This window comes from Nyctereutes procyonoides, unplaced genomic scaffold, assembly GCF_905146905.1.
Source record: "Nyctereutes procyonoides isolate TBG_1078 unplaced genomic scaffold, NYPRO_anot_genome, whole genome shotgun sequence".
Lineage (NCBI taxonomy): Eukaryota > Metazoa > Chordata > Mammalia > Carnivora > Canidae > Nyctereutes > Nyctereutes procyonoides.
In genome coordinates, this window is record NW_026575051.1 from 10,258,216 (window position 1) to 10,272,101 (window position 13,886).

Sequence of the window (13,886 nt, forward strand, 5' to 3'; positions counted from 1 at the left end):
CACCCAATATGGGGCTCATACTCACTACCCTGAGATCAAAAGTCACATGCGCTTCTGACTGAGCCAGCCAGGTGCCCTGAGGTTTAGGGAGTTTAAGACACCTGTCAAAGATCAGTGGTGGGTACCAACCAGGTCCCTTGTGACTACAATTCATGTTCCTCTCAAGGGGCTGTGGCTTCAGGGATAGGTTGGTACTGGGGGCACTCCAGATTTTGAGAGCAGCCCTGTATACTAAAGTACCCCATGTGCTTACAGGCCCCCACCCTCTACCCCCAGCACATGTTAGAACCTCCTTGAGTGGTAGAAGGAAGCTCCGGCCTCCTCTTTCTCCTGGCTGCCTTTGACCGTTCCAAACATACCCTCTCTTTCTGGGAATGTTTCCACCACTCCTTGAGAAGCAGCTGGGGGAGGGAGGGAGGGAGGGCACAGGATTCAGGCCTTGACTCTGCCCTGAACTCTCTGGACTCTCACTTTTTCCATCTGTAAAATCAGGATGATAATAACTCTCTCATTCCTTGTGAGAAGGAATCATAGTGCTTACAGAAACAGTAAATATTATGGAGTATCTCCTTTTGGCCAGGTACTGGGCTGAGGGGCTTTAGAATGGAAGGTCAGAGGAGCAGGACCGCTGGCTGCCTTCACTGCACAGCTCCAGGCCCAGCTGAGTGGCTCCCAGTAGGTGCTGGGCAAAGGGCAACCACATTTGTGGAACAAATGTGGATTAGAGCTTTTCTGGGTCCTGGGGAAGGAGACTCTGTAAGGAGGCCCTGCCCTGGGGGAAGTCTCTATCTATAGGGAACACACCCAAAGGTCATTACTGGTGGGGGTGGGGCCCAGCAACACGGTTGGTCCAAGTGAATAGCTCCTCTGCTTTGATATAGGGTTTCCTAGTGGGACCCTAGCTTCCAGCATGCCCTAGCCTGGAGGGAGAGCCCAAAACAGGTTTCCCACTCCACCCTCCCCAGGGGCAGGGGTGAAGCCTTCACCTTTTCCCCTTCCCTGCCAAGGTCTCCTGGACGTCCAGGAAATGGGGAGGAGGGCAGTGGGGCAGCCTCAGCGTGTCTGGAGCGGCCCCTTCCCCCAGCCTAGGGAGAGGGTGACATGGGGAGGAGAGGAGTTCCAGGAGCTGCTCCCTGGAAGTTGAGGAGGAGGAGATGCCCTAGGACTGGGGCCTGGTGGGGGGGGGGGCAGCTGGGGGCGTTACGTGGCAGTGGTGTGTTGTTTGGGGGTGTTGGGGGGACTCCAGTGGCTGCCCTGGGATAGCCGGCGGCGGCCTGGAGCCTCAGCCCCTCCCCCATGGCTCTCCCCCTCCCCCCCATCCAGGTCCCGCTAGAACGACATGATGGTGGAATCCGCCTCGGAGACAATCAGGTCGGCCCCCTCTGGTCAGAACGGCGTGGGCGTGGGCAGCCTCTCCGGGCAGGCCGATGGCGGCGGCGGCGGGGCCGGGGCGGCGGGCGCTGGCGGCGGCGCGGGCAGGGACCCGGCGGCGGGCGCAGACAGCAACGGCGAGATGAGCCCTGCGGAGCTGCTGCACTTCCAGCAGCAACAGGTAGGAGCCGGCGCCCCCTTTCCCGGCAGCCGGCAGGACAGGGGCCCGCCAGGGGGGCGGGGGTGACCCGCGCCCCAGGCTTGCCGGGGCCTCACTCTTGACCTTGCCAAGGCCCAGCCTCCAGGGACTCCTTCTGCGCCCTCCCATTCTAGTGGCCACCTAAAGGCAGGGGCCCAGCAGCATTCCCAGGAGAGAGAAGTGGGACCCAGAAGTCAAGGAGTTTAGAACAGCCCCAGAAATGCCCACAAAGACAGAATGACGCTGGGCAGTAAGCTTGAGACTGTGTGTCTGGGCTGGGTGGTCGCCTGGGCTCTCCTCCTGCACACTGTGGGGACGGAGACCCCTCTAGGTGGATGCCCCTCGGAGAAGGGGCTATGCACAGAGGAAAACCTTCACTTTGTGTTGTAAAATATTCCCCACCACTATCTCTGCCTGGGCACCTAATCCAAGCTGTGAAGAAATTAAAGTTCCAGGCACCCGAGTCCAAAGCAGCTAGGGAAAGGCCAAAAGCAGTAGGCTAGAAGTCAGACAGGGCATCTCTGTCTGCGCCCGCCCCCCCCCCCCCCGCCCTCATCCCCCTCCATCATTCCACCCTCAACTACAGAGTTCAGGAGTTCAAGACCAGCCGCTGAAGCTTGAGAGGCCCTGGGCTGGGGAGCCAGGTTGGGTGATGACAGAGCAGGGGCCCCAGGTCCTGGGCCCACAGCCCCACCCATGGACAAAGGGAGAATCATGCTTGACAAGTTCAGGAGAACCGGCCCAGCCAGCCCTGGCCTTGGGATTCTCCTCCTCTTATTTGATTGCTCCTCCAAGCACACTGATGGCACTGCCTGTGGGGGGGCTCTCTGGGAATGCTGTGAAGTCGGGTCTTGCATGAAGGTCCCCACCCGTGCCCCACCCCTGCCTCAAGTGTACACATATGTGGGTTCCCAGGTTGTCCTCCTCTTCTCTCCCAGGCTCACCCTGGGGCTCCTCCCCCAACTCCATGGCCCCTAAGGTGCCCTCTCCCACCACCACACTATGTGAACCCGGAGGTCAGACTACAAGCAGCACCATCTGAAGCCCCAAACCCCGCCCAGAGTTGGTCAGCCACCACTAACACAGAAACTGAATGAACCTGGCTTAAGTCCCAGGCAGCCCCTTACCAGCAGTGCAACTTTGGCCAAGTCATGGGGCCTCTGTGAGCCTTGGCCTCCTCGATTCCTAACGTACAGGGTTTTTAGGATCAGGTGCAAGTTGAGTGTGAAGTCCCTGCACACACTGAGTGGCCCATGTGGATGCCAGCAGACTTGAGAATAGAAATCACTTCCTCTTACAAACTGTGGAGAGGATCTGTTACCTTTCCCTGGAGACACAGTCCTTGGGAGTTTGCTGGCCTCTCCCAGGTCTTCCTAAGCAGGTTCTCTGGGGAAGAGACCCACAGAGTTTGTGACATCTCCTGGGGATGCAAGGTCAAAGGGCAAAATCCTACCCTTTATGAAAATAACAAGACACACCCCACCAGAAGTCTCCAAGGCCACTCATTTTGTATAGCCACCTCTTCCCTCCCTTCTGTGCACACTGAGCTCAGAAAGATCTTGAAGGTGGCGGGGGGGTGGGACATGGGGGAACTACTGATACTGCAAAGTGTCCTTTAAACAATTACTAAAACTGCAGAGTGAACACAGATATCTGTATAGCTGAGGAGATGTGTGGGGTGGGGAGAGACAGAACTTTCTGTACTGATCAGGTTTCTTCATTCTGCATTGCACACGAGCCATGTTTTGCCATCTATATTCCGCATTCTGGTTATTCCTGTTTGTTTTGGGGAATATCCCAAAGTCCTGGAAAATCCTATATCTGTTTCACAAATAAACTGGGGTGGAGATTTGGAGGCAGGCAGAGGGCTGTTTTATCCATTTGGGCTCACTATGCGCCTGGTGCCTGGGGCCAAGGAAAATATTTGAGATCTGAAAAAAGTTCTATTGGCTCCAAACTATGAAAGAACCCCACAAAACTAAAAATTATAAATTTTTCAATTGCAGGAAAGTCTGTGGACCCTCCTTCTAGCCCCATCCATATATGAGCCAGGCTTTGGTGGGGGGTGGAGCTTAAGGTATAACACTTTCTGGTACCCCCAACAACAAATGTTCCTGGCTATTTGTGGGGTAGAGTAACTGTAGAAAAGAAAGCCTGGCCCAGCGGGTTCCTCCTCCGTCTCTTCAACCCCAACCAGGAAGTCCTTCGAGGACAAACAAATAACCTTGCCTCTGTTTGGCTTGTTGGATCCTTCTCCTACCCAGGTCACTTAATCACCTGGCCACCCCTGGGTGGTGGGTGCTGTTATTCCCACTCTGCATAGGAGTGGGCACGAGAACAGCTGCAGATAGAGCTCAGGTCTTCCGGTTCCTGGACCCAAGCTCACTCAGCATCCTTTTGGCTACTATCCCTGTCACAGGGTCCCCGTGGGAAATGGAGGGAGCAGGGCTTGACTCATGGTAGGTGCTAGATATCCGTCTACTGGTGAGTGCATGAGAGTGCCCCATTCCCAGCCCTGAAAGCTCTTAAACAAACAAAAGCAACACACTGCCCTGCGGTGGGCCCTAAGTAGCCACTCTAGGGGAGGGAGGTTGGGGACCAGTGTGCAAGCTGTGCACTGGTCCCATTCCTCGTCCTTGGAACTCCTTGCACCTCCAAGCCTCTCTCCTTCTTTTACATCTGTCCGCTGGTCTCTGTCTCTCCACTTTGGATAAACAAGCCCTGGAAATGCAGTCTTGGCCTTTGAGAGTAATGAGTTGACAGAGCAGAGAGAGATAAACAGGGCAAGTCAGAAGTCAGGCCAGTGACAGGACTTTAGGCCGAAACAAACAGTGCTGAAGAGGGTGGCAGCATCACTTTGGAACAAGAGCAGACACCTGTTTCCATGCAACAGCAGGCTGGGAGCTTGTTCAAACAGAGGCTGGGGCTGGGGGTGGGGAAGTGACCTGGCTTGGCTGCCAGGCCCCATCTGACTAGGGAGAGGGTTCCCTGCTGGCTGCAGTCAGGGCCCCAGCTTCCAGCTCCCTCCTCTCAAGCCTCCTGTTGCTGGATCCACTCTGTCCTTCGGGCTCTCCCTGGGTCTTGGGCCTTACCCGCTTCGGGAGAACCTCCTGAGAGAAGAAGGCTCGCAGTGCGGTAGGCCTTGGAGCATGCATTCATTCAGCAAACATGCTCTGAATCTTATTTATACCGGGCTCCCTGCTGGCCAGCTGGAGTTGGTGATCTGCAGCTGCTATTAAAGAATACCCTGGGCCCAGCAGGCATGCCAGCTGCCCACTCATCCCCTTCCTTCCCCAAGTGAAGTTTCCTTCCTCATTGCTCCTTCCTCCCATTTTCCCTCTGATGGCTTTTTTCTTTGAAGGTTGGCCTTGCATTTTATCCTAATCTGATTTCTCCTGGATAAAATGTCCCCAGTGTGTGTTGGGGGGGGGCAGGTTTCCCCAGGGACCGCGCAGATATCCCTTGGGCTCTGATGGGGGGCAATGAGGACTGGGATGAGTGTGGGAGGTGGTGGGCCTCCAAAGGCCTTGGGGCCCGGCTTGACTGCTCTGGCCCAGGAGAGCCGGTCTTGGGCCTGGGAGGGCTGCTCCAGGCGGGGTGGGGGCCGGCAGAGAGCCGCTGGCGGCCACGCTGAAAGGCATCCTGGGCCTCCAGAGCCTGCACTTCCATTGTCCTCAGGTTTCGGGGGTGACAGGTCAGTGAGGGTCACAGGAGGGTTGCCTAGCGTCTGGGAACTCCAACCACAGTTGCTGTGACAACCAGGGCCAAATCCCACCCTGTTCACATCCTGTGAGGACATTCAAAGGGGTTGGGGGGCTCTGCACACTAATGGCCTTTTAACTCACCCCCTCCTAAGAGATGGGGGGTGGGGAGTGGTCAGGGCACAGAGGGAAAGAAGAATGGAAGACATTTTTGTTTCCTCCCCCATCTGGCCCTCCTCTGCCCAAGCTACTTAAGGGGACGAGGTGGAAAGGGAGGCTTCTGGGGTGAATTAGCACACACACCCCCTCCCACCCCACACACACTCTCAACTGTGGTCTTTAGTTTCAGATGAGGGGCCCATTTCTCCTTGGGACCCACGCCCTCCAGATTCTACTCTTCTCCTCTGGTCTCACCTTCTGGACTCTTCTCTTTTCTTTCAGTAGGTTGAGGCCCTCCCTAGTAGGTGCTGGGGGCCTACAGGGAGAGTTGGGGCTCCAACTCTCCAGAGGGGAGACTTAGGAACTTGTCAGTGAAGCCCTTGACTCTCCAACAGCTGCAGCATAGCATAGCTGCTGCCAGGGAATAGAGGCCCAGGTATGAAGGCAGCCAGTGGAATTGTGGGTGCTGTGGAGGGAGAGGGCCTTAACCCCTGTCCTGGTTACTGTCCTGATCCAGGGTTACTAAGCCAAAGGGTCTTTATGGGTCTGCCTCCCAGTCCAATAAAAAAAAGAAAGTTTCTTCAGGAGGGGGCTAGGGCAAGGCGGGTGGGAAGGGCAGAGGGAGGCCCCAGGCCCAGGAAAAGGATCCTCAAGGTCCCTGCTTTGCTGGGACCTAGAGGGAGCCAGCCCCCCTTACCACTAAGCCTTCTGCTATGGAATTCTGACACCCCCTCTGGCCCACCCCCACCCCATTTCTATGCTAGGATTCTTGGGAGTTTGGGGGCAAAGGGGGAGAATTTGGGGGAGGAGTGGCTGAATGTTTCCTCATCTGAGAGTGAAAGATTAAGATGCAGAGGGCCACCCTTAAGTGGGTCAGCTAATTTCTCACCAGTGGAGCGCCTTCATCCTGAGCAGTCCCAGTGGGAGTCCTTGGGAAGGGACTTGCATGCCCCTACACGCCCCACTCCACGTCTGTCCAATACTCAAGCCACCTGCAGAAGAAGCACTAGTGTGAGGCTAGTGGCTGGGCTCCTGTGGCTCTGGACCCAGACCTGGAAAGAGACCCGCTTCTGGAGAACCAACAGCTGCATGGTAGTGGCAGGTCTGGGATGCATCCCCGAGCAGCAGGCAGTGGGGAGCAGAGAGGAGGGGTCACCTGGGGACTGGCAGCACTGCCACCACACTGCTCTGTTTGCATGCTTTCCAGATCCTGCAGCTCCCTGGCCCTGCCTTCTGCACACCTCCCTTGGCGGGGCTGGGAGGGAACCAAGGAGCCACAGAGGAGTGCCTTTCTCACTTCAGAGCATTTGGGGTCCCTCGTTAATTCTCATCTCCTAGAGGCGAGAGCCCTTTCCTGGCAGTGGTAGGAAGGGGGCCTGAAACCCTGCTGTGCACCTAGGCTCCGAGAGTCTCCCACCCACGTGGGCCTGCCTGTATTGGTGCGTTGCTGGTTTTCATTTTAATGGTTCTAATTTGAGAATGCGCCGATGTCATTTTTACGAGGTTGGTGTAAAAAAAATTTACAGCCTTTCCAAAAAGCTTTTTTTTTTTTAAGGGAAAAAGGTGTAGAATCACTTCAGGGGTTTTATGGTCTCCTCTCCCCATCCTCCTTGCTGCCCCCCTTTTCTGTGTCATTTCATGTTTATGTCTCCGCTGGAGGACAAAGCCTGGCTAGTAGAGAACCTGGATCTCCCTAGGTCAGTACATTTAGTGGTTAGGGGCCACTGACCTCTGACCCTTCTCCCTGGGCCCCTTCCCACCACTCTCTGGCCTCAGAGAAGTTGCATTTCAAGCAGTGGGCTGAGAAGTATTTCCTGTTTAATTCAAATCAACAGGTAGTTATTAGGTACCTACTGTTTACCAGCAGTGAGTTAGGTATCTACCCTCGAGAGATTTTATCACTTCCTGCTTAAAATCCTCCAGCAATGCTTCCTCCAGCACAGAATGAAATAGAAAACCGTTGTCCGATGTGATCTGGCTCCTGCTCACCTCTGGGACTTCCTCCGAGGCTACTCAGCTTGGCCACTCTGGCCTTCATACTTCATAATGCTCTAAGGTTTAGGCCCACCTCAGGGCTCTTGCACCAGCTCTTTCGTCCACTGTGAATTTGGTCCACTGAAAGAGTTCCCTCCTCATCCTAAATGTCTCCCCAGAGAGGCCTTCGCTGGCCACACAACTTAAGTAGGCCGCCAGCTGTGCTCCGTGTAATGCTCTGTGTAACGCTAACCAGGCCTGCTTGTCTTTGTTTTAGTGTCTGGTTCATCTTATTAGAATGTGATCCCCGTTAAAGCAAATACTGGGCCTTCCTAGGGGCTAGGATGGTGCAAATGCCCTGTGGGGCTTCACAAATCCTTTTTGAATTATTGACAAAAGAATAGAGAGTCATACTCTGGCTGCAGGTGCAGGGGACAGGTGATGGGCTTTCCTGGGGCTCTTTTCAGGTCTGGGATAGGCTAACCTCTCCCCCCACCCCCACACACAAATGCTCTCCTTGTGTCCCTTAGCCTAAATCTAGTCAGCCCCAGTTGAAATTAATTATCAAGACAATTTCCATCTCAGTTTTGCCAAAATTAGCTAGATGCTGACAAAAGAAGTTTGGATTTTATTTTGGCTGCCCCTCACCCCCATCCAAATTAAACCAGAATTTGCCAGAAGTTCCTCTCTCTTGCCTGGCCGCTTGTGGTTCCTCTTCCCTGTGCAGAGCCCATGTCAGGCCCAGGAGATTCAGGTTCTGCCTCTGCTACTGCATGGCTTTGGCCGTGTCACTGTCCCTCTCTGGATCATTTCCACATTGTGCATTGTGCCTCACAAACCAGTTAGCTTCAGATCCACCACAAGAGATACATTTTTACTTGGAGCCCTAGCACGGTTTCCTGAAACAATGCTTATGCCTACCTGATAACTCTGGTGCTTTCTTATATGCCAGTGTGTGTTCCTTTTTTTTTTGACCCACTAAATTGCTATTATGACCCACCATTAGATCATGACCAGCAATTTAGAAAACATGAGACTAGAAACCCTCCAACAGTTCCAGTTCATCAGGTCTGTGTGATTATTATTTTTTTAATAATTTTTTTAGAATTTTTTTTAAGATTTTATTTATTTATTCATAGGCAGAGACACAGGCAGAGGGAGAAGCAGGGTCCCTGCCGGGAGCCCTATACGGGACTCGACCCCAGGACCCCGGGGTCACACCCTGAGCCAAAGGTGGGCGCTCAACCCCTGAGCCCTGCAGGGGCCCTGGCCTGTGTGATTCTACTTCTCCATTCCTAAAGTTTAGCCCTTCCAGCTCATCTCCGGGCTCCACATCCCCGCCCTCCCAATCCTCAGGCTGCAGAAAGGACCATAACCAGCCCTGCACCTGGCTTCCATCCGCAAGGATGCCTGTCCCTCCCCACTGAATTCTCTGAGACAGAGTGAGGGTGTGGTCTCATCCTGCAGCCAGCCCAGGAGACCCTCCTGCTCCAAGACTTGTTTTTCTTTTTACAGCAGCCCCTGTTGCCCTCAGAGTTCTGGCTTCATTCCCCTTCATCCCAAGCCTGCCCCACCGCCCTCCCTGGATGTCATCCGTTATAAGCCATTTGTTCCTAATTGTGGAGATCCTGCTAATGACTTCTGAATGGATGGCGGGTGGGGGCGGGGTAGAGACTTCTCCTTCATTAGCAAGACCGTTCTTAGGCTGGAGGCGGGCGGGGAGATCGGAGATCGGTGAGTGAGTCCTGCTGGGTGGCACTGGACAAATGCCCAGGGGATGCCCAGGAAGGTGCATATTAATAGTAAAGATAAAAGCTGATGTCCATTCAGGACCCACTGAGTGCCAGGGACTGTGCTAAATACTTCATGTGCATCGTGTACTTTTCACAGCAGCTCTGGGAACTAAGGACAGGGTTATTCCTATTTAGCAGAGAAAGAAACTGAGGCTCAGGTAAAGTGACTTATCCAAGGTCACTCAGTATATGGTGGATCCAGATCTCTGACTACAGTCTATGAACTGAATGACCTACTAGTGCCTCCTTTTATTGTTGTTGTTGTTTTTAAGATTTTATTTATTTGAGAGAGGGAGAGCACAGAGGGAGAAGCAGACTCCCTGATAAGCAGGAAGCCCAACTCAGGCCTTGATCCCAGGACTCTGGGATCGTGACATGAGCTGAGGGCAGATACTTAACTGACTGAGCCACCCAGGTGCCCCTACTGCCTCCTTTTAAGGAAAGCTAGCCCTTATCCCCCAAACCACAGAGCTGGAGATTAAGTTTTAAATCCAAGTGGTGGAGAAAGGGGATTTGAGAGGCTAAATGACTCCCAGTTTTCCATTCTGCCCTGAGCCCCACTCTCCTCCCTCTTCCTAGGGTTTCCATGATGGCTTCTCCTTGGTGTGGGATTTTTTTTTTTTTTAAGATTATTTATTTACTGATTTATTTGAGAAAGAGAGAAAGCATGAGAGAGAGAATACGAGCTGGGGGAGGAGTGGAGGAAGAAGCAGACTTCCTGCCAAGCAGGGAGCATGACGCAGGGCTCTATCCCAGGATCCCGGGATCATGACCTGAGCCGAAGGCAGACACCCAGCCAACTGAGCCACTCAGGCACTCCTCGATGTTGGATTCTAAATGCCTTTTCCCAGCCAATTCTGTATTTGGGTATCTCTGGACCTCGAGGAAGGGACAGTAAGTCCAGCTTTCTGAAGATTCCTGCCTTGGTCTTGTCTACCCACCCAAACTAGCTTTATTTAGCTCCTCTTCACAGCTGAAAGCACACAAGGCTCAGGGGAGAGGAGATTCACAGACCTCGAGGGATGTGCACAAGCTCCTGAAGTCCCTTCAGTGGGTGAGGGCAGCTGAGCGGTCAGAGGTATCCGGACTCCCATTTCCTGGCCATGGGACCTTGGGTCTCAGTTTCCTTGTCTTTAAGAGGAAGATAGTGACATAGACCCTACCTCACTCGAGGTAGTAAAGCTTCATAGGGCTATGTAGGAGGTGGTAAAGCTACATAGGGCTATGTAGGAGGCCCTATATAGAGGCTAGCTCTTGAGCTCTGTCTACCTGGCCTACCTCCCCTGTTCAGCCTAGACCAAAGTGAATTTCACAGGTATGTCTGCTGTCTGCTGCTGCCCGGGAAGGGGGCTCACCGATACATTTGACAGCACCTGTGCTTTCAAAGAGGCTATGACCTGGTTGGCATCATCAGAGTGAGTGGGGCTGGCTCTGTTGGGGTGGGGGGGGAGCCACCATTGCCTAAGTCTCAGCAGTGGGTACCCTGGAGGAGGGCATCCTGGGCCAGAGGGACTCCACCCCTCCCAGAGTGCTGTCCCCAGCCAGGGGGTCTAGATGTGTGGACAGTGGTAGGGAGCGGGGAATGAGCAGCACTGGAGTATACAGTATATGCTCAGGGTCATGTCCAGGCCGGCCGAGTAGGGGAGTTTTGACCCCAAGGCACCCATAGCATGAATTTTTGGTGGTACTCAAACCACTCCAAATTGAGTCAGAGCTGAGCCCCAAGCAAATTACACAAAATGACTTTGGTTGTCCACCATCACTGTCCCATTGCCTGTAAGCGCAGGGCCTGTGCAAGGTGGCCGGGCATGCATGTGAGTAAGGGAAGGAATGAAGGAAGGAAGCGCCTGCAGGCACTCAGGCTCTGATGACCTGAGGACCTCTGTGGGCTCCTCCAGCCTCTCCTGCTGCCTGCCCTGGGGAATAGTCTCAAGGCCCCTGGCTTTGCTGGGCCATTTCACTCCTCTGTGCAGTGGGGGTAAGTGACCAGGACACACTTCAGCCTCCCGGGCCACCTGAGAAACTCACCCCTGAGGACTCTGGCCAGTAGAGCCAATGTCACCACCTTTTTCGGGTTCTGGGGCCGGGCCCACTGCTCACCTCCACTCAGGCTCTGCAGCCCTGAGCCTGGGAGCAGGCCAGGTTCTGTTCTGTTGTGTTTCAGCAGCTGGCCCAACCCCTGGCACATAGCAGGTGCCCCCTAACTGAAGGAAGGAGTGAGTGGGGGGGATTCCCAGGAGGGGTCGGCCTTGGCTGGGCTCCCTGTCACCTGGCCTGCAGGGGAGGAAAGGCCCAGACTGGGAGGAGGGCAGGAGGGTGAGGGAAGGGCCTGTCATTTTTTTCCTGTAAGTCTTGTAATTTCGTCCTTTGGGAGACTACAAAGAGTCTGCAGGGAGTGAACCCAGCTTCCCAGGCCACTCCCTCAACTTCCCCTGGAAGGCCATTCCCTTGCGGCTCCCCTCTGGGTCACCTGGGCTGCCCAGCTCCCCCAAGCCTTCCTCTTCCTCCAGCTTACCTCTGACATCCACCCCCCACTTCTCTGTGCCACCCCCACCTTTGGAGAACAAAGAGCATTTGTCTGACTCCTTAGACCTGGAGGGTGTCCTTCCTGATGATCACATGGCCACCTCCCTTCCTTCACCCCATCTGCTCCTATCCATAGCTTCTCAGAGCAGCCTTTTGACTCGGGGCACATTTCTAGTTTCTGAAGTGAATCTTGGAGAAGCAACCCCAGGCTACTTCTCCAGGGGAGAGAGGGGCTGGGGAAGGACTAGGATCAGGGCGGGTAAGGGGGGAAGGTTGGTGGGGGGCATTCATTCCTTAGGGCATGTGCTCCAAGATACACCAGTATTTGGAGACCATGCTAAAGGGAAGCTAGGTTTAAGTCTGGGGGTGGCTGGGCTGTTCAGTGGCAGTGAAGGGGCTTGGAAGGCATGTGTGTATGTGCAGTGGGGAACTCAGGAGCATTTGCCAGGCAGAGAGTGTGTATGAGTGTGTCCCTGTTGCACCGCACAAGGCTTTGCCTTGTTGGTGCTTGTGGTGAGGTCAGAGAGAAGTCCACGTAAGGACAAACAAGTGTGTGTGTGTGGACAGAGGTGAGGGAGCAGCGGTGAGCACACTACGTTACGTAGGCACGCTGGGCAGAGGAGAGAACCCAGGTTCCCGAGAAGGGAAGGGAATGGACACTTCTCAGTGCCACCCAGAGGGCTAAGCTTGGGTCCTTTCATTCCCCTGGTGTTTCAGAGATGGACAGTGACCTGGTTTTGCCTAAGAGACTGGGACACAGGGAGAGAATAACTTGCCCAAGGTCATACTGCTGGGAGGCAGCACAATTGGGATTCAGACCCAGGTCTGTCTGATGCCAGAGCACCCCCACCCCGCCCCAGTCAAAGGCCTTGAGGCAACTGCCGGGGGTGCCTGAGGAGAAGATCTTTGTGGAACATGATGAAGACAGGTTTTGTGCTCCTGGAATGTGGATTCAGGACAGGTCCCCGAATCCCCTGCCTCTGAACCACCCAGCCCCCACTGACCCAGAGTGGGATGATAGAGGGCTTGGCCATCCTTACAGAGGACTTCCTGGGCCTCCTTCCCTGACTCCCTACTCTCTCATCAGACCTCACATCGCTCACCTTCCAGGCTCACAGATGAGCCAGAGCTGCTGCTCCTGCAAACTCCACACACTCCCCACCCCTGTGACCCCGCCAACTCGCAGTCCAGTCCAAGCCTCTGGGGCCTCTGAGCCTCGACTACCACAGCGAGGCCAGAGTTACTCGCTGGTAGTTCAGACGTGCCCTTGAGGACTTGACCCAGTTCCCCGATCTGCAAGGCCCTACACTCAGATCTCTGGAACTCAGACAGCCACACCATGCTCAGACCCTGAGACAATACCCTCATCCCCCCTCAGCTCCAACTGAATGACTTCAACTAAATGCTACTCCCTTCGCTTCCAGACCGGCCACCCAGCCAAGGCTTCCTGGGCTTAGATCCTCTGTCTGACACCTCCAGACTGTGTGATCCTGGGCAAATTACTTAACCTCCTAGAGACTCAGTTTCCTCAGCTGTAGAATGGAACTGATAATCCCTACCTCACAGCCTCACTAGAAGGACTCAATGAAATCATGTGTGTAAAGGGCCTGGCACATAGTAGATGCTCAGCGAGTAGTACCTAGTATTAGTACCTAGGGTCCTTTTGTGGCCACTCTCCCTTCCATTTGCTGCTCCTTTGAGTCCCAACAAAACCTTTCAGGTCCCAGAGGGAGGCCCCAATAGGCTCTGATCTCTATACCCCAGCAGTTCCTCCCGAGACTCCTACCTCTAAGCTTACTGCCAAGTCCAAGTGGACCTTGGGACCCTCTCACTCATCTCCAAGACCTTCCACCGTAGCCCGGCCTTCTTCCCTTTACTGCCCCCTGACTCTGTGAAACCTGGATCCTGTGCTGACCCCCAACTGCCCCTGCCCCCCCCCAGGCCCTTCAGGCCATTTCGGAGCAGGCAGGCTGCACTCTGACCCTGACCAGGCCCCTGTCTTGCAGGCTCTCCAGGTGGCCAGGCAGCTCCTGCTGCAGCAGGCCTCGGGCCTGAGCTCACCGGGCAACAATGACAGCAAGCAGTCAGCCTCTGCGGTGCAGGTGAGGAGGAGGGTATGGGTGGAGGGCAGGGGCCAGGGCCAGGCCTGGCGGGGAGGGTAGG

At 54.8% G+C, this 13,886-nt stretch overlaps 1 protein-coding gene across 8 annotated transcripts in view; it reads left to right on the forward strand.

Moving 5' to 3' along the window:
* Positions 1–13,886, forward strand: part of FOXP4 (forkhead box P4) — a 53,486-nt gene that overhangs the window by 17,803 nt on the left and 21,797 nt on the right. For 3 of the 8 annotated variants that reach the window (XM_055330115.1, XM_055330118.1, XM_055330116.1), the window contains exons 2-3: positions 1,324–1,552; positions 13,715–13,825. In XM_055330115.1, the coding sequence (XP_055186090.1) occupies positions 1,340–1,552; positions 13,715–13,825 (324 nt within the window). In that variant the 5' untranslated portion in view covers positions 1,324–1,339. The remainder of the gene's footprint in view (positions 1–1,323; positions 1,553–13,714; positions 13,826–13,886) is intronic. The other 5 variants (XM_055330117.1, XM_055330119.1, XM_055330121.1 and 2 more) reach the window with 2 other exon arrangements.